The 25,623-nt window shown below is 35.2% G+C and overlaps 1 protein-coding gene, 1 long non-coding RNA gene and 1 pseudogene across 3 annotated transcripts; 1 reads left to right on the top strand and 2 right to left on the bottom strand.

Annotated features, from left to right (window-relative positions):
- The first annotated feature begins 1,196 nt into the window (after nt 1-1,196).
- Nucleotides 1,197-14,308, top strand: gtpbp10 (GTP-binding protein 10 (putative)). Of its 2 annotated transcripts, none has more exons than XM_058747488.1 (10): nt 1,197-1,324; nt 6,464-6,657; nt 7,935-8,026; nt 8,249-8,393; nt 8,678-8,751; nt 10,927-10,979; nt 11,075-11,182; nt 11,263-11,340; nt 11,990-12,113; nt 13,354-14,308. In XM_058747488.1, exons 2-10 carry the CDS (start codon nt 6,518-6,520, stop codon nt 13,593-13,595), a joined length of 1,056 nt encoding a protein of 351 aa, XP_058603471.1. In that variant the 5' UTR covers nt 1,197-1,324; nt 6,464-6,517; the 3' UTR covers nt 13,596-14,308. The 2 variants fall into 2 exon arrangements, with proteins under 2 accessions (XP_058603471.1, XP_058603470.1); XM_058747487.1 differs by lacking the exon at nt 1,197-1,324 and adding an exon at nt 4,941-5,108.
- Nucleotides 14,309-14,454: 146 nt separating this feature from the next.
- On the bottom strand, nt 14,455-20,124 carry LOC131521679 (meprin A subunit beta-like; annotated as a pseudogene).
- A 1,581-nt stretch (nt 20,125-21,705) lies between these two features.
- On the bottom strand, nt 21,706-24,807 carry LOC131521910 (uncharacterized). Its single transcript, XR_009266396.1, has 3 exons — nt 24,704-24,807; nt 23,659-23,712; nt 21,706-22,821 (listed from the first exon to the last, which is right to left on the bottom strand). It is a non-coding gene; the product is annotated as an uncharacterized LOC131521910 (long non-coding RNA).
- Between the last annotated feature and the right edge of the window lie 816 nt (nt 24,808-25,623).

Below are 25,623 nucleotides of genomic sequence, written 5' to 3'. Positions count from 1 at the left end.
TCCAGTGTTGCATCGCGGAAAAGCTGCGAGGCGTCAGGCGTCAGTCTCCATCCAGCATCATCTGCGCCTCGTGCCGCACCGGCAGGCATGCAGAGCGAGCCCAGATCCGCGGAGTCTGCCGCGCGCACATGGCATCAGAGAAATAACACAGCACGCGCTTTTTCCGTTAAACGGGAGGAAACTCAATCGATCTTACTCGATGTGCGCGTGAGCTTTGCAATATCACTTTAATGCATGGGGTATGGGTTTGGTCCCCCTCAGCTAGGGAAATATCACGATTCACAATATTATCACAATTCTTTGTCATGTTGGATTTTCTATTTTGCAAGCTGTTTGAGCAGTACAGCCAGACTAATTTCCCTACTATAAAGACAAAGCCTTTCAAGGTAACAAAATATAAAAAAGTATGGCGGATATTTAGGCCAAAGTGGGTGAAGATAAAAATCGTTGTCATTATTTTATCTTTGTTATTAAAAAACGAGAGCAAAGATACACATTACAAATACACATAATATACAAATAAAATAAACAGTGTTTTATTTTCAGGTAGTCTACAATAGGTGTATTTAGCAGGAGCATTCAATAAATTGAATGAACAAATATAAAAATAAAACACTGTATAGATTGATTCCTATTAAAGCAACTGTATTAAAGTTTTTCAGTCAAGAGTAGTGAGTGATTTTTCTCTTTGTGTTTGGTGTTTTATTAACATTAAAGGAATAATTCACCCCAAAATTAAAATAGGCTAGTGTTTGATTTTTATACCTTCATTTACTCACTCAAAACCTGAACAAGTTTCTTCTGCTGAAAATAAATGTTATTTTGAAGAATGTGGAAAACCAAACGGTTGCTGGTCTACAGTGACTTCCATAGTATTTTTTCCCCTACTGTTAAAGTCAATGTGAACCAGCAACTGTTTGGTTACCCACATTCTTCAAAATATCTTATTTTGTGTTCAGCACAAGAAAGAAATTAATACAGGTTTGGGACAACATGTGAGTGAGTAAATAATGGCAGAATTACAATTTTAGGGTGAACTATCCCTTTAATTACAGTCGGCAGCATGTTTAGTACTGCCCCTTTAAGACCTGCACGCATCTAATATACAGGCACGCATGCGTTTCTCTCAGCTGTTTACCTTCATTTTAGACATAACCAACTGAGTCTATACATAAACCTGGTGTGTTTTGAAAGTATTAGCACAAAACATAACTTAGTTCAGTAATCAGGCGCTGTTTGATGGGCTTTTGAGAGCACGCGCTTTGGGTGTATGTGCTCAGAAAAGGCGCTCATCAGAACAGCACACGAGTGGATCGTTTAACCAGTAAGTCTTTGAAGCAGATGCAGGTAATGTACTTTTGGTGACTACGAATAAGTGCAGTGTCCCGTGAGAGTAACTCTACCGCTGAGTTAACACTGATGTGAATGTATGTGGCGTTGTACAGTATACGTTACATAGAGACGGCGGCGCCAGAACGGCAGCTGATAGAATGTGTGCTGTGGCACGATACTACGGTGACGCATTGCTGCCACACACATATTATTTTTTTCACTCAATTATGTCGTAATAACGAGATCTTATGTCGTTAAAACGACATCTTTTCTCGTAATAACGAGATGTTTTCTCGTTAAAACGACATCTTTTCTCGTTAAAACGACATATTTCTTTCTCATAATAACGACATATTATGTCATAAATATTTTCCCGTTATAATAGATGGTAGCCTGCATTATGTGAGCAAGCTGATTGCCTGTCCTGACATATAATCTGCACGCTGCTGAAGTTATGAAATACACTGTTTTAAATGTATTTTAATGTAATGGTTTTAATTTGTAGCGGCATGTTTATTAGGTATAATCTCCAATCTGTCTACAATATAGTGCTATCCAATAACTACACTCAGACCCATGACTCATTTATGCTATATGATCAGATCAAAACAGCCATTTTTGAATATCCACTCCGGGCTTGGAATATTTCTTTATTTGAATGACTGAAGTTTGATTTAACAAACTTGAAGTTTGATTTAACAAACTCTATGCGAGCCCCCACAACCAAATAAAGAAACACATTGCAAATGGAAAAAACACCTGCAAATTAAGAAAACAAATTCATCAATTTGACAACACAAGCGCTGCAAATGCTCACAACACAAAGAAACGCGCTGCAAATAAAATTCTTTATTTGGTTGTGTTATGAACATTTGCAGTGCGTTTCTTTATTTGTTTGTGTTGTGAGCATTTGCAGCACCTGCTGTCAAATCGATGAAGATGTTTTCTTGATTTGCTGGTGCTTTTTCTATTTACATGTGCTTTCTGAAGTAGCAGCACGTTGAGCTCTCTCGGCCACCGTAAAAAAGTGCATCTCTTTATTCAGCTCCCTTATTGCTCGGTAAATGTTTCTGTAGTGGTGGTTTTTATAATCAAACGACTTGTTTATTTGATTTTTATAAAAGAACCTTTTGCACATAAATGGGTAAATATTAATTATCAAAGAGAAATTATGGCACAAAAATCACTAAAATGAATCAAGAGAGAATCATGAGTGCGAGAAAATGTTAGTACAACCACCTTCACTGATCTGAGCTTCTGAACAAATTCAACACAATACATCGGAGCTTTGTGTTACATTTGGTACTGTAGATATTGTAACATGGTATTGTTGACTGTAATTGGGCAGCTAGTACCTTAATTGGATGTTGATTTGAAGTATTGTGATTGATTGTGATTATTGTCTGGGGCTGTTATGGCACTGCAGGGATCTGCCAGAATGATGGTGTTATGCTGATGACTCACTGAACTCAAGGTTCATTTTGACTATTGTGTTGCCCCAAGTGTAGTATGTAAATTTTACTCTATTTTTACTCTACATCCAAACGAATACATTGTATGTCCTTTAAACTATTAGGCCTATTATTATACAGTTCCCAAAGCACATAGCTGAAAATGATCACCTAATGGTTATTTTAGGTGATATTTATGTAGGCCTATGATATTTATTATTTATATATAGCCTATATAAATAATAAATATCATAGGCCTACATAAATATCATATATATATATTATATTATTTTTATTAGGTGATATTTATTATCACTTAATAGTTATTTTTCCACTGTATGTAAAATGTAACAGTGCATGGTCTTTTTTTATTTTTTAGAAATTACATTTCTAAGGTGTGAGACATGTTGAAAATGCATAGGTACAGCCAACACATTATTAAAAATATATATGTTCTAATACATAGCCTATTGGTTGGTATGTATTATGTCTGACAGCGTTGTAACACAATGAGACATTTATTTGTACACGCTAATTCAGCTGCAGTTTGATAGACGAAAGTCACAAAGAAATACATTCTATCTCTATATTTGACAGACATGAAAAGTTAAACACGCAATAAAGTATCTAGATCTCCATCCCTTCTGAATGATAAGTTAACACTTTGATGATTTCTTGCTTGGATGCACTGGCCCTTCTGCCCAGTCCGTGCGCGCGTGCCAGCACACAGTCCACATACCTCTCCCAAAAGACCTGCGCCAGCTCCATAAACATGTCTTGATGTTTGGGTTGATTAGACCCGCTCAAGTATGTCATGAAGTCCCAGAGTCCAGCTACTGTTTCTGCAACACGCAATTTACGCGCTTGAATTACTGCCAGTGAGGAAGCGTCCCAGCATTCGCGGTTTATCTCGCCCAGCTGACCGGGAGCCTTGCCGCCCCCTGTGCCCTCGGTGTTGAGTATCTCGAGATTGGGTATAGTGTACGATGATGCGGAGGCGAGCATCAGACACACTAACAGAAGGCACCACCACTGGCCGTCAAACAATCCCATTAATCGTCCCATTGGAACCTTTGGAATCAACTGTGAAATCTTTTATGAAAAACTGTTGCATATTTAAAACAGAAAGTAAATAAACACAGTGTGTAAACTTGGGCAGCCTAATCCAAAGTGTCTTCAGCCTTTACATTTATATAGTTACTAACCATAAACAAAATGGCACGTAAAACAACAATAATCATTTGGTAAAGCAACAAAAAGCCGTTTGTCTCCTACAAGAGCAAGTGAAATGGTTACATGTAAAATAGTCTAGTTCACTTACAATGTTTAGTTCGGTCTTTTCTGTCCCGTAGATCCTTTTCTGTTCATACCTTTGAGGTGAATAATTGGCTTTGAGCGAGTGTTTTACGACTTAGGCTACAGAGACTTTTAAAGCGCTGCGCGCCCACGTTTCAAGCATCATGCTGTTGATTGTAGCCCCTTCCACTTCCACTAAAAACCACCTGACGTGAAGAACATAACTAAATTACAATCTGAGGAACATAAGTACTTAGAGCTCATGATTAACCTACTGTTATTTTTATTTATTTATTTATTTATTTATTTATTATATTAGGCTATTTTTGACAGTTAGGCTAGACAAAACCTAAATAATCTCACTTAAGAAATTAGTTATAGCCTAATAGGCTAAATGTATAAATGTAGGTCTATTTCATTATATTTTTAATGCAGATTTTTTAGTTGCTAGAAATAAAAAAAAAAATAAATAAATAAAAAAAAAAATCGTGGCTAAAAAATGTATTAAATAAATAAGTAACACACACAAAAAAAATAGTAATACAATAAGAAATACAAACAATTATACTTCATAACAAGTAGTTTTGTAATGTATTTTTTTTTTTATTATTAAGTTACATTGTTAATTCGCATTACCGATCATTCAGTCCCTTTTGTGTAAATTGTTTATAAAAATACAAATACTTTTATTTTTTTATTTTTTATGACAAGGGATACTTAAAACCTGTCAGTAGAATTCATGCGAGCAGATAAATGTGAGCAAGCTCACTCATAGAGATCATATTATACGATTTTTGAAAATTACGACGGAGAGGCGGAAACACGTGTAATGGACAGGACTTTCAGCCAATCACAGCACATATTGGTATGTTTCCGGAAGCACACACGTGTTTGGTCCTTCACTTCAACGTTGCAGAGTCAGTAATGTTGTAACTGAAAAACAGACTGATTTAATGTCACTTTATTACAATCTCTGCCTTGGGGAGTTATTTCGGGATGGTCTGGACAAGCAGAGTTTGTTTCCGGAAGGTTGGTACCGTTGGCGAGTTTATCGAATGACATTTAACTAACGTTAGTTAGTAGTAGCCCGACCTTCACATGCTCTCAGTTTGTATGCGTGTCATTAACAGATCGTGTAGCAAATTACTTTGTAACTAATTACTGTTACAAACATGAAGCTACACTCTAAACACCTTCATCACGTGTTGAGTATATTAGCTGATTAGTAGAAATCAAGCGGACATGTGACGGTGTCAAATAATTAACGTTATCCATAATTCGGTTTTAATATTTCCACAAATGAATGATAAATGCATTTTCCATAAACCAATCTCACTGTAGGTCAGCAGTTGTAGGATGACGTGAATAAGTAGCCTAGGTAATTTTCCTGATGTGTTTCTGCTGTAATCTCGACGTTTGCTTACTCCAGAGGACCCAGACAAACCATTAATGAAATTGAGTATGCTACAAAGTGCGTCATGTTGACGAGGGGGATTGGGAATTCCTCTTTTCTCTTTAATTTAATAATCCTTCAATGGTGGTCTTTCCTTGCGTTTTAGCTCGTCAAATGGAATTTCCTGCTCGCTCAAGTGTCAGTAATAAAGGGACATTATTTATGCTGTTGAGGGTTCATTTAGGTTGGATTTGTTAAATCATTCTTAATAAAGCCATTTGTGTGAAGTAAGTTATGTGAAATTACTGGTTTGTCTACACCACAAACGAAAACGTGTCTGGAAACTGATTTTGAGCAGTGGTTTTCAATCCTAGTCCTGAGGACCCACAGCACAAAATAAAAGTATCCTTGCTCATTCCTCACTTCTTTGAAGTGCATTTGAAGAATTTGTTATGCTTATTATTTTTATACTTAATAATACTTATTAATTAGATCAAATTAAATCAATAAAATTAGATTACTTTGTTTGCAGTGCTTCATGGGATGCCCAGTCTATATGCACATATAGGGTAAAATGGGGGAAGATGCCTCCCTTAAAGGGATAGTTCACCCAAAAAAGGAAAATTCTGTCATTAACTCACCCTCATGTCGTTCCTTCGACCTCCTTCATTCATCTTCTGAACATAAATTAAGATATTTTTGAAGAAACCCGAGAGCTTTCTGACCCTGCATAGACAGCAACGCATCTATCTTTCCCCAGGGGCTATAGTGAATGTGCAGGGACAGGTAAATCTCAAATCCTTTATGCCATAATAATAGACACAAACTTATGCAAATAATCGAACAGTGGCACAGCAGTCTCTGCAGAAAATATGTACTGACATCATTTTTATTTTTCTTTATTTGACAGTTTCCAAGCATTCAGAAGTGAAATATGAGCAGTTTCACGAACATAACGTTCTGCTAACTTTATCTGTCTCTTTTATTTCAGTATGGCAACTTTGTGGATAATATACGACTTTATGTGAGGGGTGGGAGTGGAGGAATGGGTTTGCCCCGTTTAGGGGGACTTGGAGGAAACGGTGGAGATGTTTTGGTGGTGGCCAAAAAAGACATTACACTGAAGCAAATCAAGGACAAGCACCCTAACAAACGATTCACTGCAGGTGTTGGTTCAAACAGCTGGTAAGTCCTTTTTTTTTTAATAAAGAGAAAAATGTGTGAGTGAAATGGCAATTGTCAGTAATGCCTCTGGAAGGCAATAATAGGAATTTCCTATATTATAAGCAAAATAGCATTTTCTTTTTTTTCTTTTCAATGTATTATTGTGTGTTTTTAATCTATAAGATCATTGAAATTGATATTTATTTTTGATATTTGATATTAAATTTATATTTTTATTTCGTATTTAGATGACTTTGAAACATGTCACAGGGGCCTACTATATTTTTACAGTAACAGATTGTGTGATCTCTTCTGTTGATTGTTTGTGTCAGAGTGAGAACTCTGAAACATATGTGTTGTACGTGTCATTCTTTTGTCTGGTGAATCTGATGTGAGGAGCTCTATATTTTTCTGATATTGTGAAAGCTTACTTGCTCCATGCAGTGGGTATGATGCATTTCCAAATCTTTCAAATAGTTGCTATTAAATAGTCTTTCAATTTATCAAGAGATATTTAGCATCTCCAAGCTTCGTTCTTGTATAACAAAACAGCACAGGTGACCCCAAATGTCAAGTTCCAGAATGTAGTCTATAAGACCCATTTACTGTTTTCCAAGTCTTTAAGAGTCGTACAAGGGGGATTTATGAGGAGCAGATTGACGTTATTCAGTAAACATCTTGACTTCCACCTGTTCGAATTTTGACAAGATGGAAGAATTACATTGTTTGCATGCTGCCAGAAGAACAACTGTGCACAACGTCTTTGATTTGCACGTGTATCATGTCAGGTTTAAATCTGCAGAAGTGTGAATGATTTGAGAGAATGTGCACACGTCAAATGTGAGGAATTTTTAGTTAAATGCTTATTTTTGGACTACCAGAAAAGTGCATAAAAAGTATACTTATTTTTAAAATGATAACCAATAAATTTTTTGATGAACAAATATCACAAATAATTTCTTTATTATTAGGGTTGCAAAAAGGTGGAAAATTTCCAGTAAATTTTGGAAACTTTCCAGGATTTTTTGGAATCTTCCAGGGATTTTTGGAAACTTTCCAGAAATTTCCCACCCATTTGGAACCCTATTTTGTTATACGACACAATGTAAAAATGTCAGTTATGTGACTTAGTAAGTGGTGAATTTGCTTTCCTTTCATCTCTTTTCTACTCGCGTTTTTCTTCGGAAATACACATCATGTTTAATTGTTTTGAGGAATATTGAGTCTGGTTTGTTTTGTGCTGATTTTGTAGTGTTGAGACTGTAAGTAAAGCATTGTGTGATGTTTTTTTTTTTCAGTATTCATGCTCTGAGAGGGGCTAAAGGAGAGGACGCCCAGGTCTTTGCACCTGTTGGGATCAGTGTTACAACGGACAATGGGAGAATCTTAGGTAATTTAATTTACACACCTCTATGACATCTAGATCATCTAGGTGTTCCTGTCTCGTCTCTCACATCACTTTGATGCCTTTATTTGACGTGTTATTCTACACACATTCTCTCACCTTTCCACCTTTATATCACAAATGCCATCTTGTGATGTTTTTTTCTCTTTCATATTGTACTCCGTATGTCTTCCCTAATGGTCATTTTATTTTTTATTTTCTCTTTAGGTGAGTTGAACTGTGAAGGAGACAGACTTTTGGTGGCCAAGGGGGGTCATGGTGGCACTCTTCACTCCGGGTTCTTACCCAGTAAAGGTCAAACCAGACAGATACGGCTGGACCTTAAACTTATCGCAGATCTTGGACTTGTAGGGTGAGTGTCGACACAGAATATGGACTGGGAAAGTATTGCTCTCAAAAAAAAAAGTAAAGCACTTGAGCTAAAATGATGTTGGAACAATGCACAAAATAATGGATAAACAAAATAAAAATACATAATGCTTAAACTATATTTGGTATGTAAAAATAAATCATTTTTCAGAAGTAAAGTGTCATAATTGTGACCTTTCTCATTTCATTGTTTTCTCTCTTCAGTAAAGTGTATTTTGCACATATCAAATATTTAAATTAATTAGGGCTTGTGTTTTCTTTTGACAGGTTTCCCAATGCAGGAAAATCCTCATTGCTGACTGCCTTGTCTCACGCTAAACCAAGGATTGCCAACTACCCCTGTGAGAATTGATAATCAGTTATAAATGAGTTAAACCAACGTAGTGAAACAAGTTGAAGTTTATATATATGAAGTTTATTTACAAAAACACACAACTGGGTTGTTGTTTTTTTAATTTTCAAAAATCATGTTTTTTATTATGTTATCATGTTTGTTTGTTTGTTTGTTTATTTATATATATGTGTGTGTGTTATATATATATATATATATATATATATATATATAAGGGATGTAACAATATTATCAATATTGCGATAGCAAAATAAGGCTTGTTTGAGATGCGCCTCGCCTGAAATGTAGGCGAGAGTAGGCGGCTGCAGTGAGGGGAGGAGTGAAATAAGCGCAGTCAAGACGGACAGTTCTGCCCTCTCGAAGTGGAACAGATACTACTAGATCAAAGGCGGATATCGCGTTATTCACACTCATGCTGATAAACATGATATAATTTCCGTTCTGTTGCTTAAGGCCAGGGGTGTCAAACTCAGTTCCTGGAGGGCCGGAGCCCTGCACAGTTTAGATGCAACCTTAATTAAACACACCTGATCCAGATATTCAAGTTATTAAGGCTTATTTGAAAACTATATGGTATGTGTGTGAGCAGGGTTGGAACTAAACTCTGCAGGGCTGCGGCCCTCCAGGAACTGAGTTTGACACCCCTGCTTTAGGCTATATGAAAGTTAATATGATGAAGACACTCAAAGTGAAACAAGTTGAAGTTTATTTACTTTTTTTACTTTTCCATAAGAAAGGCTTATTTATCATCCATTTTTACTTTAATACAAACATGTATTTTAGATTTTTATAGAAATATGACAACAGTCACACATCTCACACAGATTGCACTGTCATAGTGTTTGGGAATATTCATGCATAATTTAAATACATAATCACATTAAATCAGATTTTAAAAAATAAAGAGGAAAAAATTGAAAGGAGAAATGTAAAAAAAAATTTAGAGGAGAACGCAAAATCACAGTTGTCTGAACCAATGAGCATTAAGCTGTGTTGTCAGCCAGTTGTGCTTTTGATCAGCACAGATGGTGGAGACAAAGCCACTAGATTATAATATAATATTTAATTTTCATTTATTTTACAGTGCAATTGCCTTACAGCATATGGCTACTACTGTCGTTGTTGTTATTATTTTCACATTTTTTTGGCTTCCAAAAACACCAGTGTGAATGTAATTTAGACTGAGACAAATAAAAAGCGGGCTGAGTCAAAAAGTTATAGTTCAGGTACAAGTCAGTTCACTGACTTTTTTCTGATTTAAGTTTTCTTAGTTAAGAAACATGGTTTGGAGCTCTTAATTTTGAACTCTCAAAGTGCTCTAGATAGAATAATTGAACTTTAAAATGCACAACATTTCCATTTTTTCCCAATTTTTAATTTGTCTTTTTTAAAATATTGCAATAAATATCGTATCGTGGACTTCATATCGCAATATCGTGAGATTTTGATATTGTTACATCGCTACAGTGCTGTGCAAAAGTAATAGGCCACTAGTATTTTCACCAGCTAAAAAATGTCAGTTATTTCTGTCTTTTGCTGTAGTGTGTTAGTAGGAAATATCAGTTTACATTTTTGTTTGCATAAGGAGTCTGACAACTAAGCATAAACAGACTGTGCTTCAAGAGACCCACATTCAAAGCTACAGTACCGTTAAACATTTTAGGCACTGTAAAAATGCTGTAAAATGAGGATGCGGAAATTTTATTTATCAATTAACGTCTATTAACTAAATTAAATCAACATTTGGTATGACCATCCTTTGCGTTTAAAGCAGCTTTTGTCCTAGGTGCACTTGTGCATAGTTTTTCAGGTAGGTTTCTTGAGCATCTTGGAGACCTTGCCACAGTTCTTCTGGATTTAGTCTGTCTCGGTTTGTTCTGTTTCTTCATGTCATTCCAGACAGACTGGATGATGATCAGATCAGATCTCTGAGGCTGTTGTCAGACAAAAATCTCACTGGATTATTACAATTAATGGCAAAATGAATGTTTGGAAATGTAAACCGATATTTCCTACTGACACACTACAGCAAAATATAGAAATAACTGACTTTAAACCATTTTTTTAGCTGGTGAAAATACTAGAAAAAATGCCTGAGACTTTAGTACTGTATATGTATATACAATTACTACTTTTACAATTATCCGTTGTTTTCCCTCTGCAGTTACAACCTTAAGACCTGAAATTGGAAAGGTTATGTATGATGACCACAAGCAGGTAGGATGACAGAATTTCTTCAAATTGTGATTAAATAAAAGCACTTCTTCAGACTGATGCCAGAGTGAGACACAGAAGTTTGTTTTTCTCTGGAGGTTTCAGTAGCAGACTTACCAGGACTCATTGAAGGTGCTCACGTGAATAAAGGCATGGGACACAAGTTCCTCAAGCATGTGGAGAGAACCAAGCAGCTCATGTTTGTGGTACTGCGTTTTGTCTGTTATGTGAACTTGAATGTTAGTGACTGAGAGTTGAATAGTAATCTCATGTTCTGATGTTTCAGGTCGACATCTGTGGGTTTCAGCTGGCTAGTAACAGTCCGTTTAGGTCTGCATTTGAAACCGTGCTGCTTTTAACCAAGGTAATAATAATATACTCTACTGTTTAAAAGTTTGAGTTTAGCAAGATCTCAGTTGATTCTGCAAGAATGCATTAAATTGACCGAAAGTGACAGTAAAGACATTTCTAATATTACAAATTTCAAATATATGCCATTCTTTTAAAATTTCTATTTTGTCACAGTTCTAAAAAAAAAAAAAAAAATTAAGCAACTGTTTTTAACATTAAAAATAGTAAGAAATGTTTCTTGAGTACCAAATCAGCATATTAGAATAATTTCTGAAGAATTGTAATTTCTGAAGCATCATGTGACAATAAAGACTGGAGTAATGGCTGCTAAAATTTCAGCTTTACCATCACAGGAAGAAATTATATTTTTACATATATTAAAATAGAAAATAGTTATTTTTAATTGTAGTAGTATTTTACCATATTTGTTTTTGCTGTATTTTTTTGATCAAATAAATGATGCATTAGTGAGCATAAAAAATTTTCTGACCCCAGACTTTTGAACAGTAATGTGCATATGAACACACACGTGTACATATACCATATGTATGACGTGAGCTCTATGTAAAAACAAAACACAAAAACACTGCTTTTCTGGATGAAATGCTTCTGCATATACGATTGTGATGCATAAAATGCTCTTGATTTTCTCTGTTAATCAGGAACTTGAGTTATATAAGGAGGAACTGTTAGGCAAGCCAGCGATCCTGGTCATAAATAAGATGGACCTCCCCGGGGCTCAGAGTCATCTCAGAGAACTGGAAGCTCACTTGGAGAGCCAGGACGGTAGGTTTTATTAGAAGCGAACAGGCAATTTAGGGGCTATTATATAGGCATTTAAGCATATTAGTCTCAAATTGTTCTGTATATAGTGTGGTATATAGTGTGTGTGTGTGTTAGAGCAGTTGTTTTCAACTGGTTTGGCCTTGGGACCCACATTTTCCCATGGTCTTGAAGCCGCAACCCACTTTTTTTATATATATATATAATATTTTATGTATTTATGTATTTATTTATTTATTTATTTATTTTTTTTTAATTTGCGACCCACCAGTTGAGAAACACTGCTTTAAAGAAAATTAATTTCATGACAGTAGATGCTTTTATCAATCGAGTGGTTGTGTTATTGTTGTGTTACAATACGGGTTTCAGATTCTGTAAAACGGGTCGCGTTGCTTCCAGATCAGGGTCTTTTGTATGTACTTTGTTAAATATAGAGATGTCTTACTCAAGATGCCTTCAAAGGAGATACCATAGATATATGGTCTTAACTGATATCCATCACATATGCCAAGTGATAGCAGTTCAGCATATTCCCATTGTATTTAAAAAGCAGTCTGGGAGCAGTTTATTACATCTGTTAATAGGGCCATGTTTTAAACAAATGCGTGTACTGTAATTTTCCCCAAGGGGAAGGTCAGTGATTTCTACTCTTATCTACTATTATGGCAGGCTCGAGTTTCTGCCACAAGTAAATTTAGCTGAAGTGCAGGCCTAATTTGTGACCCTGGACCACAAAATCAGTCTTAAGTCGCTGGGGTATATTTGTAGCAATAGCCGAAAATACATTGTATGCATCAAAATTATCCAAAATTAATTTTTCTTTTATGCCAAAAATCATTAGGATATTAAGTAAAGATCATGTTCCATGAAGATATTTTGTAAATTTCTTACCATAAATATATCAAAACTTCATTTTTGATTAGTAATATGCATTGCTAAGAACTTCATTTGGACATCTTTAAAGGCGATTTTCTCAATATTATGATTTTTTTTGCACCCTCGGATTCCAGATTTTCAAATAGTTGTATCTCGGCCAAATATTGTCTGATCCTAACAAACCATACATCAGCTTTCAGATGATGTATAAATCTCAATTTTGAAAAATTGACACTTAAGACTGGTTTTGTGGTCCAGGGTCACATTTGATTTTTTTTTTTTTTTTTCATTGCATTGAGCTTGATGGCTGTGTACGTGCAGATTTCCTCAGTTGATAACTCTTTCAAGTGGTGCTGTGCTTTCCTAGAATCAAGCCAACTCTCTCCTGAGGATGTCATCCCTAAAAGCCTAATGCATTTCACGCACATCGTCCCAGTCTCTGCCACAACTGGCCTTGGTCTGCCCTTGCTCAAGTCCCTCATCCGCCAATCACTTGAGGAGCAGGACATCATAGAAACTGAGGGTCAGCGCGGTGAGAGGCTACTCAAGTTGAGAAGGGAGATTCCCACTTCATCCGTACACAGCTGGGGGTTTACTCAACTGACCTGAGATCCCACATACAGGTTTCGGTATGGCAGCCCATAAATGATCCTCAGGGATACTGTTGAACATTTGCGAATATGTGAAATATGCAGTGTGTGGTTAAAGCGCATTCAGTGGAACACAAACAGCACATTTCACTTGACAAATCAGTCTGTATTGTATAGACTAGTATCTGTGACTGATATGTGTTTAAATGTTGCGTTCTGACATCAAAATGCTGACCTTTGTGTCTGGATAAGCTTTCATGTAATACATTGCTTGAAGTTGGTTTTAGCTGCTCTCCCAGTCTAATCAGGCTGGTCTGGACCGCTGGAAGGCGTTTTGGGAACTTGTCAACTGGTCCACCAGCTATATACCATCTGATATATATCATTTATTTAAAAAAAAATTCTGAACAAGGTAAGATGCCTAAAAATGCTCTCTATGAAAATTATTTTCTATACTTTATTCTATAAAAAGAACCACCTGGAGTTTTAGCCATTTAATTAGTTCTTATTCCGTTAGCCTCCCTGTATTTCAAGCTCTTCATGCATTTTGTGGAGAAGTTTGTAACAGAATCAGAGCTCTACTGCCATCTACTGATTTTTCATGCTGCTGTTTGTGATTTACTGTGGGTGTTTTATACCTTCATGGATTGTTTAATGTTAGATTATTCTGTGCCAGAGTAAAACCCAAGTAAAAAATTTGCAATAAAATTAGGAATGATCAGTTCAAAACAATTTGTTTTGACTATCATAAATGTTTATGTCCTTTTGTTCACCTGCACACAAGGGACAGCTCCACCATATGCCACTAAAATGTTGCAGGTGGTTTGCAGGCCAAACCAGGGCATGTAGGCTCCTTTTCATGATAAACTCGGACAGTGGGCTGTTTCAAATGTTGCAGATGCTTTGATCTTTGTAAAATTTGCATGCATTGTTAGATCCTTTCAACACTTAGGAAAGCCAAACATGCGGATATAGTCTTTTTTTTTAATCAGAATTTGTCAGAAGACGTGTTTTGTTTGATATCCAAAACCAGTTAAAACACCAAACCAGTTAGAACTGCATTTTATCCAATTAATAATTAATTATTATTTGTTGTCTTGTATCAGCTAAGAGATTGGCAGAGGAAGCAGTGAGAGAAAGCAGGAGATGAAGTGATGCTATGAATGAGCAGGTTTTATTGAATAATCTTAGTTCCGTCTGTTTCAATACTCAGCTGGACTTCACCTGACCACCACAAATTCAACAAGTGTTGAATTAACGCAGTGGAGTATTACAGCTTCACAGCATCATCATGTGACATTCAAAACCTTGAAATGGAGACATTTCCTAATCTCTCACAAAGACAAATATCCCTTAAAACCACATAATCGTAACATAAGATTATAAAATAACTGCAAAATCGATTAATCTACAATAGCAAGCATTACAAGAGCACAGGTAATAAAAATAAAAATCAACACGGTTAAATGACAATGGATAAATGATTATAAATGAATAACAAAAACATAAAAATAAACAAATGTATGGTTGCTCTCATTAGGCTACACACAGTTTGTTTAAGTTTCAATGCTTGGATCTTTCAGCATTTTCTCCACATTCACACATTTAAACTTTAAACATTTTAATCATATTATTAAGTCACATTAAGTAAAACGTTTGTAAAATTGGTTTGTGAGTCATACAAAACATTCACATAGTGCTTGTGGGTGCAATGGTCACATTTAAAATTTTGCATAGTAATTTACAACCAGTAATGTTTATGCAGTGATTGAATATTTCAAATATTTAACTTAACCTATTCAAAAAAATGTAAGAACCACATGTGACAATGGAGTTTATCATTCAAATCAGTAGGTTACATTTAACATGTTGATTGCTTTATTACAGATAACTATAAATGTATTCTATGTAAGCGTCGCATTAAACAAAAATACAATTTTAACAGTATCATATAGCGGAAGACTGCAGATGCTTTTATATTGAATTCATGATGTCAGACATAGAGTTGGGAAAATCTCAGTATTAATTTACCAGCAAACGGAAGCAAACCACCAATAGGATCAGAAAGGAAGTACTGGAAGTGCAAAATATGCCCAGACAATCACTAAAAAAGAGAAATATACATATATCAATATACTGTCAGCTGCACTAGATATTAATATTAACTTCATCTCATATATTTTGATACTGTGCGATTCAGAATGTTGAAATGCTATTGTAGTTATTGAAATTTCCTGAAACCTGTGTTGGCCTAACTCGTTATTTACACTACATGCACAAATCGGTGGGTGGGGCTAAACAGGTAGTGATGTAGAAGCAGGCATTGATCATCTTGAGCGGAGGTGGTGTTTAGCCACACGATTACATCATAAACCTGTTTTTAGACTAACAAGAAAGTTTGTAGTTCCGAAACTTAAGCTGATGATACACGGGGCAACTTTTTTTGAGCAATGTTGCTTGGGCACTATCCCATTGAGAATGGGTAGCAAATTTCTACCTAAATGCTTTAGATCGGTCGTGGGCCCTCTGAATTTTGATTTCTCAGTTCATGACCCATTTAATAAAATAATGTTTTAATAAAAATGTCCTTCCTAAATATTTTAGCAACCCAAATATTATAATACACTTAATATGGATGCTCTTTGATTTTGTTCTTCTCTCAATTTTCTTCTTCGCTCAAGGTGGAGTACTCTTCTGAAGCAGCCCTGAGATATATATGACAAAATATTCTGTATTTGTAAACAACAGTTCCCTAAATGTTCTCAGAAATTTAAATTCTTATCATCATTCTAATTCTGCCCAATTTGAGCTTATCCTCAATGAGTCTATCATCTTCATTCTAACTTCCAGTCTGAGACTGCTGTCACGTGTGGCACTGCGGGTCTGCAGCTGGATACTATTGTCCAGTGTAGACAGTGTAACAGTAGTTAAAAGAATATTCACCTTGTAGCACATTGTCCCTGCTTGACAACTGCATCAAATGAAATGTTGAAGTTCTTCACTGTCACTTTAGGGCAGGGTAGAGAGTTCTTCTGACGTAGCCCTGAGATATCTATGACAAAGTTTTCTGGATTTGTAAGCAACAGTTCTCTAAAAGTTGCAAGTCTCATCATTCTCATTCTGCTTAATTTACTCCTAATACAGTGTTTTAATTAAGATAAAATTGCTTTCTGAAGGTACTTCACAAAACCTACCTTGCATGGTGAAGAGAAATATGATGTCACCACCCTTGATAAACTCTCTTTTAGTGAGATCCTCTTTCATTATGGCATATTCATAGCCCCAAAAAATACCCAAATATATGGTCTCATTGCCAATGACGACTTGAGTTCCAGTTTTTCGAGGATTGTCCCAAACACTGACATCTGTAACAACAAAATATGGCTTTTAGGCCCTTCAAAGCTACATAACCTTGATCTTGAGGTAACTAAAATGTTGCTTGTAAACATGGTATGAGAGAAAAATAATCAGATTCTCACTGGAATAAATCAAAGAAGGGTCAGTTGTGAAGCTTTTCTCAGAGGACATGCGCTTCTGTATGTGTGGATTCTGGTCAAGCATCTGGAAGGTTATTTGTCTCCATGGACAAGGCCACTGCAGCTGGTCATCATATACACCAGATACCAGACGAACATATATTGAAAGGTAATTCTGATACAATATTAAGACAGCCTGAAAGCGATAACCATCACTGGAGTAAAACAATGGACTGAACATCCAAGTGCCAGACACACTGTTTTTCAAAACCTTCTCAAAGTCTCTGATCTGCCATGTGTGGGGACATTCAGTCTCAGAAATATTGATATCATCCAGTGAAAATCCTCCACTGGAGTTTCCAGCTCCTTTACGGGCTTCAAATACAACTTGGAAGGTTTTATTTGCATTCAGTGGCACATGATGCAGCTTCCAGTAATTGCCAGGGGGTTCTGCAAGAAATTAAACTGTCAGTAACATTAAATATTTAAAGGAGCATCCTGAAATACATGCTCCTTTATATATGTTTTGTAATATGTAAAGGACAGACCTGTGATCTGATCCATAAGTCTGAGAGTTCCTCTGCTGTCTGCTTCATTCTGATATTCTCGGATCCAGATGTTGAGCTGGTCAGACTCATTACCACTGTGATGGTAGTAGAACTGCAGGCATTGGACTTTGCAGTCTCTTTTAGGGGTCATTTTCTTACTTTCCATTCTAGCTGCATCCCCCTGGTTTCTTGCCTTAGTGCTGAAGTGCATGAAAAAAGATGTCCCTGCAGGCATGAAAACAGGTGTATACAGAAGTTGTACAGCGACTGCAACTGTGGTTGGAAGTGAGGCATTACTTTTTGGGCAATAAAAATAGTTTCTCTTCCATCCTAAAGTTTCTTTCTGTGAATAAGCACGCTGTCAAAAAAGAAACTTCACATTCACAGACTGACTGTAACAGATCTCACCATTTTGTTCTTTGCCCAAGTATGTGTGGTCATTCACATTGATGCCACTCACTGACTTCACTCTCTGCCAGCCATAATCAGCAGCAGAACAGACGCTCATCTGACACAGAGATTCATCATCAAAACTACAGTGATCAAGGAAAGAGATGGACGAATCTGTAATGCAAACAAACAAATATGTCAGGCAAAAAAAAAAAAAGTTATGTCTTTGTGCACAATATAATTCTGCCTTTTTGATACTACATGTAAGCGATAATTGCAAATCATTATTGCGAAAGTAACATGATAGGTGATAACACTCCAACATTTAAAAAAAAATACATATTTTTATATGGCAGTTCATTACAGTCACCATTCATCGGTCTGTCTTACAACAGACATTAGTCCTGAGATATTTAACAACCACAAGCTCAAAGTAATTCTGCACAGAATACTCAAAGTAAAAAAAAAAAAAGAAGAATGTGGAAAATACTCACTGCATTTATAGAGTTTGTTGAGTTTAATTGCATCATATTCACTCATGCCCAGGAGTTGACCAATCACATCTTGAAACTCAGGACGCTTGGTAATGATTGTGGATCCATTACCGTTGCTGAAGGCATTTTTATCATAATGCATCACAGAGTAGTAGTCATATGGGGTGTCTTCGGTAGTGGTCTGGTTCTCTCTGTATTTATTGAAATTGCTCTCATACCCTAATGTTCATAACGAATTGGTTATTTACTGAAAGCGCTTAGTTGAATAGACATTTCAGTGTCAGGGTTAGTAAAGCAAACTAATCAAATTCCTAAAAAAACATTTAAAATAAAGAAAAAAACTAAATGACAGAGCAACCTGTAATGATGTTTTTAAAGTTGATGGTCACATAATCATCTCTGTCATATCTTGTGTGCTCATGCAAAAATCCCAGTGCATGGAGAAACAAATGCTCAATAAGGGCTTTTATACCACAGCCATCTCCAATGGAAAGAGCCTGAGCTCCAGCAAATTTACGACCGATAGATGACCAACACCTGAAAAATAAGTGAGAGAGCACATTCACATAACATATACAGGTAGATGAATAAAGCTAATGTCACCGTGAAATAATACACACAAATATATTCTTTATATTTGGCAAACAGAAAAATATATCAATCCATCTTTGGATTACCAACTGGAACCATACTGTACCCTTCACGACTCTCCACAGAGATGTAAGAAAGGTTTTCTGCTACTCTGGGCTTAAAGTCAATACATGATTTCAGTCTGAACTGCTCAAATGTTCTCAAAATGACTCCTTTATAGTTCACACCTATAACCATGGAAAACATATAAAAGTTCATTTAAACACTAATTTAAAAGTTGACAGAACTGTAAGTGAGAAATCCATGTTTTCTTACTGAGATTCACACTCAGCTCATAGGGGATGGAAATATTCCACGGTACTGATTCCCAAGAATGGCGTTCCTTTGGTTAGGCTTTAAAGCAGATTGTTTTAAGTATCCTGGGAGGGCTATAAATGCTGATTTCTGAATTTTCCAATATTGTAATTATAGAATATCTTGGAACAGAACTCACCACCACGATGTCTCCTTCTCTGAGATTTAAACCTAATACCACAAGAGAGTTCAGTTCACAGTACATATGCTTAAAACAAGAGTAAAAATAATGAATTATAAACAAAAATAGATATTAGTTACTTATGCTGTGTAAATGTATTTAAGTTTTTGAGATAATATAGTAATTTTACCTTTGTTTATATCTGGAATGTCCTTCCATTCCTCATTAATGCCTTTGAGACAAATATAATGAAGAAAACAAAAAAATTAGAAATGTGTGCATTTAGTGCTAAATGTAATTTTAGTGAAACAGCCTGAAAGTAAAATGATGAAAGGTCAATCATATCAAGCAGAAATGAAAAACCAGATCTTTTACACATATTAAACATTTCAATAACTTTACAACTGATTAATTTCAGCAACTGTGCTGCTATACTTACCAACTGTATCTGGCGGGGGCTGAGAACATGAACATTCAGATATTAAGAAACATTTATTTAAAAAAACAACACAGCTATTTACTACTTTTACAATGATATTATGTTATAACATAAGCTCTCAAACTTACCATACATGATGCTGGGCAAAAAGCCAAAGCCAAACTCAGCAAAACAGATATGCACAAATGCATCTTCACTGAAAAATCATAATGATCAAATTTCATTGTTGATTTATGGAGTTTTTCTACACTGTAAAAAGTGATAAGTTGACTTAACTTAAAAAAAATTGAGGAAACCTGCTTCCTCAATTTTTTTTAAGTTAAGTCAACGTAGCACTTTTTACAGTGATAATCACTTTAAAATTTGCATGTAAAATACTTGGGACACATAAAAATATATTTAATTTATGTTTAATGTTTAAATATTACCAAGTCAGTTATTTACATTTAAAGTAAAAAAAAAAAAATTAATGAGGATGCATACCAGTTTTCAGTCACTAATGCAGCTGAACATAAAACTGCCTCTCAATCACCCAGTTTGACAAGAAAATGTCAAGTTGTCACATCCTCTCTGTGTTTAGTTCCTGTTGGTTTCTTTTTGTTAAGTAGGTTCTCATTTTTACTATTGCATTATTACAATTACAATTTGTTTTGTTAACTGATTAGCCCCAACTGTCTCTGTCCTCATTTGCCCTGTGTCACTGTAAAAAACGCTAAATTGACTTAACTTAAAAAAATTTAGGAAACCTGTTACCTTAAAATTATTAAGTAAATAATATATATATTTGTTTTTAAAAGTTAAGTGAACTTGACAATTCACTTAACTTATTTTTTTGATTATCATTTACTTTACTCAATTTTTTTAAGTTACGTCAATTTAGCACTTTTTACAGTGTACTGATACCTCCAGTCTGACTCAGTTCTTTGTCTGTTCTTGTCTAAGTATAGTTTGTTTTCCTGTGCATCTCAGTGATTTTGTTCAAATAAATATTTACTGCTTGTAAATAGATCCTTGTCCTTCTGGAAAACAACCTAGGGCAAGTGAGATTTTCTTCTTTATTATTTGAAAATGCAAATAGTCCCTTTTCTTCCTCAAACTGAGTTCCCAGTACAGTCTTAACAATAGAGGTGTTCCGAAAATAAAACAGAGGCTTCTTTTTTTAAAATGTTTTGTTTCCACCTTCAATAACAGGTTCTCCATTGTTATTAGCATATTTCGAGAATGTTTTTTTTTTTTTGTGCAAAGGAAAGGTTTCATGGTCCAGTCAAATAACAATGCAGAGAGAGTATGAAACCGAATACTCATTTAATATGCACACACTGAAAAAACTAACGTAAAATTTACTTAATAAAATCCTCGTAACAATTTTTAAGTAAAATTTACTGCTTTCATTTTAAGTAAAACACACTTTCCAGAATCAAGTAAAATCTATGTATTAATTGACTTAACATTTGTTAAAATATTAAGTAAATATTACTAAATTCTATTTAAGGTAGGATTTATATTTATTCTAAGCATTTAGATAAAGTCTATATATTTTTTTAAATACTAACACACGGCTGTCCTTAAAATATTAAGTAAATTTTATTTACTGTTATAAGGTAGGTTTAATTTAATATTTCAATTAATTTATTAAATATATGTAATTAAATATTACTAAAAATATAATAATTTTGTCTGCATTTTAATAAACCACACAGCGTAGATACAATCAACGTTTATTTTGTTCCAACATTAATCAATGACTCAGTCACACAAATTTATTGTTTTTAAAGTTACATAAAGCAAAACCTAAGTTTTTTAAATGACAACTGTTACCCTAGGGATTGGAGTCCTGAAAACAACTAAATTTGTCAAGACCTGAAAGTGTTTTAACCCCAAAAGGAATACAAAAACATGTGATGAGGTTTAAACATCATGGATATAATGCATGGATACAATTTTTTTACTATTTCAATAAAAGTAGCAATCCTCTCAAATAGTGCAGTTTCAACATAGCTCTGGACTCTGGACTTGTGCTCTAAACATTACATTAAATGCATAAAATATAAAGCATTAATGCATAAAATGCATACAAATATTTAGATTAACAGTTAAAGATGTCAATATTTCTATATAAAGCAATGTTGCTAAATTAATGTCAAAACTAATTTCTTAAAAGAGACAGCTTCTGCATCCAACAGATATTGAGTAGTGCTTTTACGAATTCAGTTAAATTTAAAATAGTCTAAAACAATGCAGTTTCAACAATTAACACGGCACTCTAGACTAGTGCTCTAAACATGACAATAAAGAAAAAAAGACCAGATGCCTTAGTTGGCACAAAGCTGAAAACAGTTCTAACAGGCAAGTGTCTTCCCACCACTGTTCACAATGGTGAAACTAAATTCAAAAGCAAAACTGCTAATTATGTACACAAGTGATCTGAAAAACATTATGTCTGTGCAAATAGTCCAATAGAACCTGGAAGATTTCAAACATAGTTGGGGAGTGCTGGCATCTAAAAATGTGCAGTACTTGCAATGGCAAAAGCATTTAATAAAACAACTTTGACTTTAAAGCTTGTATTTTTGGAGACAGCTTAATCGCATCCAATTCTAGAAAAAAATTCTGAAACACCTCGAAAGTGTAAAGCAGTGCTCTGGGGTATGCAAGGTTAAGGGCATGAATGAGTCCCATAAGCAGGGCACAAGCTTTAGCAGTATTGTGGCATCCCGGCAAGATCTCCTTGCCTTCTAGAATAATGGATACATCCACTGGATCCTTTCCATCAGCTCCATGTACAACCAGAATCTTGAGGGTGTGTTGCGTTGTGTCACTGCGGTTGTCCTCCTGCAAAATTTAGACAAACTAAATTACTTAGATTTTACTGAAAAAGCTAAACTGAAGTAATACAGTATAGATTACGCTAAACTGAGTCAAGCCTATTTTACAGCAAGCCAGGTTTAGTAAAACATTAGTCAAACATAACATAAGAGCCACTACAGCCAAATAATGTTACCCATAAATTTACTACTTGACTGTGGCTCTTTTGGTCCTAAAGGGCAACACTTCCGAAGAGTCTGTCTCCAACCCAAATCAAACACACCTGATTCTGCTCATTAATATTCTACTAGACGGACTAGAAACTTTTAGGCAGGTGCGTTGAGGCCAGTTGGAGCTAAACTCTGCATGACAGTGGCCCTCCAGAACAGAATTTGGACACCCCTGCTTTAAGGTTAACCTGTACATAAGGGGTGGGAACCCTGGTCCTGGAGTCAGTGTCCTGCAGAGTTTAGCCCCAACCAGCTCCAACAAACATGCTTTGAAGTTTCTAGTAGACCTTGATTTCCTGGATCAGGTGTATTTGATTAAAGGAACACTCCACTTTTTTTTGGAAATAGGCTCATTCTCCAACTCCCCCAGAGTTAAAAAGTCGAGTTTTACCGTTTTTGAATCTATTACTACTGGTCTAATCGGATTCAATGATCTATGCTAAGCTATGCTAAAAGTGCTATTGACAGACCCGGAGATCGACTGAATGGATTCAGCAATGGTAAAACTCAACTTTTTAACTCTGGGGGAGTTGGAGAATGAGCAGGCCCTCCAGGAGCATTGGTTCCCCACCCCTGGTTTACGTTACGGTAATACAATTTTAACATTTATGACATTGAATAAAAAACGCTTTACCTGGCAATCTTCAAACTGTTCCTCTTCTTGGGAGATTTCCTAAATGCAGTCAACCTGTAAATGAACAAACACAATTAGTTATATTAAAACAACAAAATTAATAAAAATACATTACATTTAAGGTAGAAAATTACATGAGAACTAGTTAATAAACAGAAGCTGAAATACAAGCAGGAGTTGTATTCTGATGTGATGCTTGTTAACAATCATAATGTCTAGGTATCAATGAAATAAGTTCATTTAAACACGTCAGAGCTTTTCAGACACTTTCTGGACTGAACAAATTTATCAACCTATTTCAATAGTTTGTGATCAAGTACAAAAAAGTTAAATCTCCAGTTATGTAGATTCTAAATCGTAGATGGCTTATTATGATTAAAATGATGCTGCTAAATTTCGAAGTATTTGTTCTACACTACTATTTGTAATGATAATATGTTTTAACATTGTTTAACCAAATCTTTTGGGGTTTTTTTTATTCTCAGTTTTGTAATATATCTGAGAAAAAAACGCTTGTGTAATCCACAAAGATTAATGTAAACTGTACAAGGTATAAAGGTTATTGTGCTTTTCATCCAGAAAGCTCCTTGTAACATTATGCGTTTAGGGCAATTTTGGTTGGTCCAATAATCTCAAGGCAAATCGTGCTATAGACACGAAATGTATAGTTTATTGATTCGTTTTCACACATTTTATTTTTTTCCGTGTCACTCAGCACAGTTTATTTCATGTAATGTAAGTCATGGTAAGTGTAACCTGATCGCACTTAAATGACGGGGGTGGAAAATTATGTCCTTTTATGTACTTTTCCTAATGCAAATTTCGAATCAGCGTGTTTTAACATAATTCACTGACTAACACAAATTTATTTGGTTTTAAACTGACTTCTGTATGATTCATGGACTGCAGTGGGGAATGCAGGCCTAGGTTAATGTAACCTCGAGTTAACATTGCTAGAGTTACACAACAAAGTCAATCGGACTTTTAAAATTCTCATGGACCTATACATTATCATAAATTGCTACAAAAAAAGGCAATAACTTACCGTACGCAATAACTTTGCATCCACGTGTGGCAATCGCAACCGTCTGTCTCGGATCCAAAACGCGGGCATGTGATTCAGTCACGTGGATGTGAACGTGCTATGATTTTAGATTAAAATTTACTCAGTATTTTTTAGGTTTATGTGCAATGACTTTAAAACATTTAAATAATATCAGAAAATGTATAATACAATTTACTATTCCCACACAGTTCATTTTATACATGAATTAATTGTGTATTTATTTAAAATTTTACTTTGTAATATTACAATTTATAGAGAACTAGAATTTCTATGTAAAAAATATGACAGTAAATCTAGTATATTTTACTATACCTCAAAGTTTGTTTTTTCAGTGCATATTCTATACCTGTTAGCTAGCCCATGTGGAAAAAATAAAATATTTCAGTCAAAAACATACCTACCTTTTGTCAGAACCAAACTTTGGCCTCATGACACACAAAGCCTAACAAATACACAGATTTTCATTACTGCCTAAAAAAATGCCAGTGGGATTATTACCTCTGGTAATCAGGAATCAGTGGAATTTTGGAGAAACTTCACAGTCTAAAGAACTGAGTAGGAACTCGGTATGCAGCAAATAACTCTATACTGTCAATTACAGTAAATGTGTGTGTGGGGGTGTGTGTGTTGGACCCTCAGCATATTGTCTCTGGGCAGGATCAAGCCACATAACTTCATCTATATCACAGTGAATATTTTCTCTGGCAAGGTAGTGGGGAAAATACTGTATCTCATTATGGCATTGAAGAATGGGGAATAAGCTGGTAGAAACATGTTAGAAAATCTGGGATAGCCATTGAACCTATTGTGAACCAGTTGAAAACTGACATTATCCCAAATTACATCATATTGTGGTTGATCAGACTGTCCTGGCTCTCTTGGTGTGTGCTGGATAATGG

Source organism: Onychostoma macrolepis, chromosome 16 (genome assembly GCF_012432095.1).
Source record: "Onychostoma macrolepis isolate SWU-2019 chromosome 16, ASM1243209v1, whole genome shotgun sequence".
NCBI classification, from domain to species: domain Eukaryota; kingdom Metazoa; phylum Chordata; class Actinopteri; order Cypriniformes; family Cyprinidae; genus Onychostoma; species Onychostoma macrolepis.
Note: the sequence above shows the minus strand (reverse complement) of the source record. Positions and strands in the feature narration are given on the sequence as shown.

Bases quoted from the DNA above. Each gene is read 5' to 3' on its own strand.
- gtpbp10 (XM_058747487.1), top strand. From the start codon at position 5,076: ATGGTCTGGACAAGCAGAGTTTGTTTCCGGAAG. The intron at 8,394-8,677 runs GTGAGTGTCGAC...TTCTTTTGACAG, and splicing joins GCAGATCTTGGACTTGTAGG to GTTTCCCAATGCAGGAAAAT. The intron at 8,752-10,926 runs GTGAGAATTGAT...TTCCCTCTGCAG, and splicing joins AAGGATTGCCAACTACCCCT to TTACAACCTTAAGACCTGAA.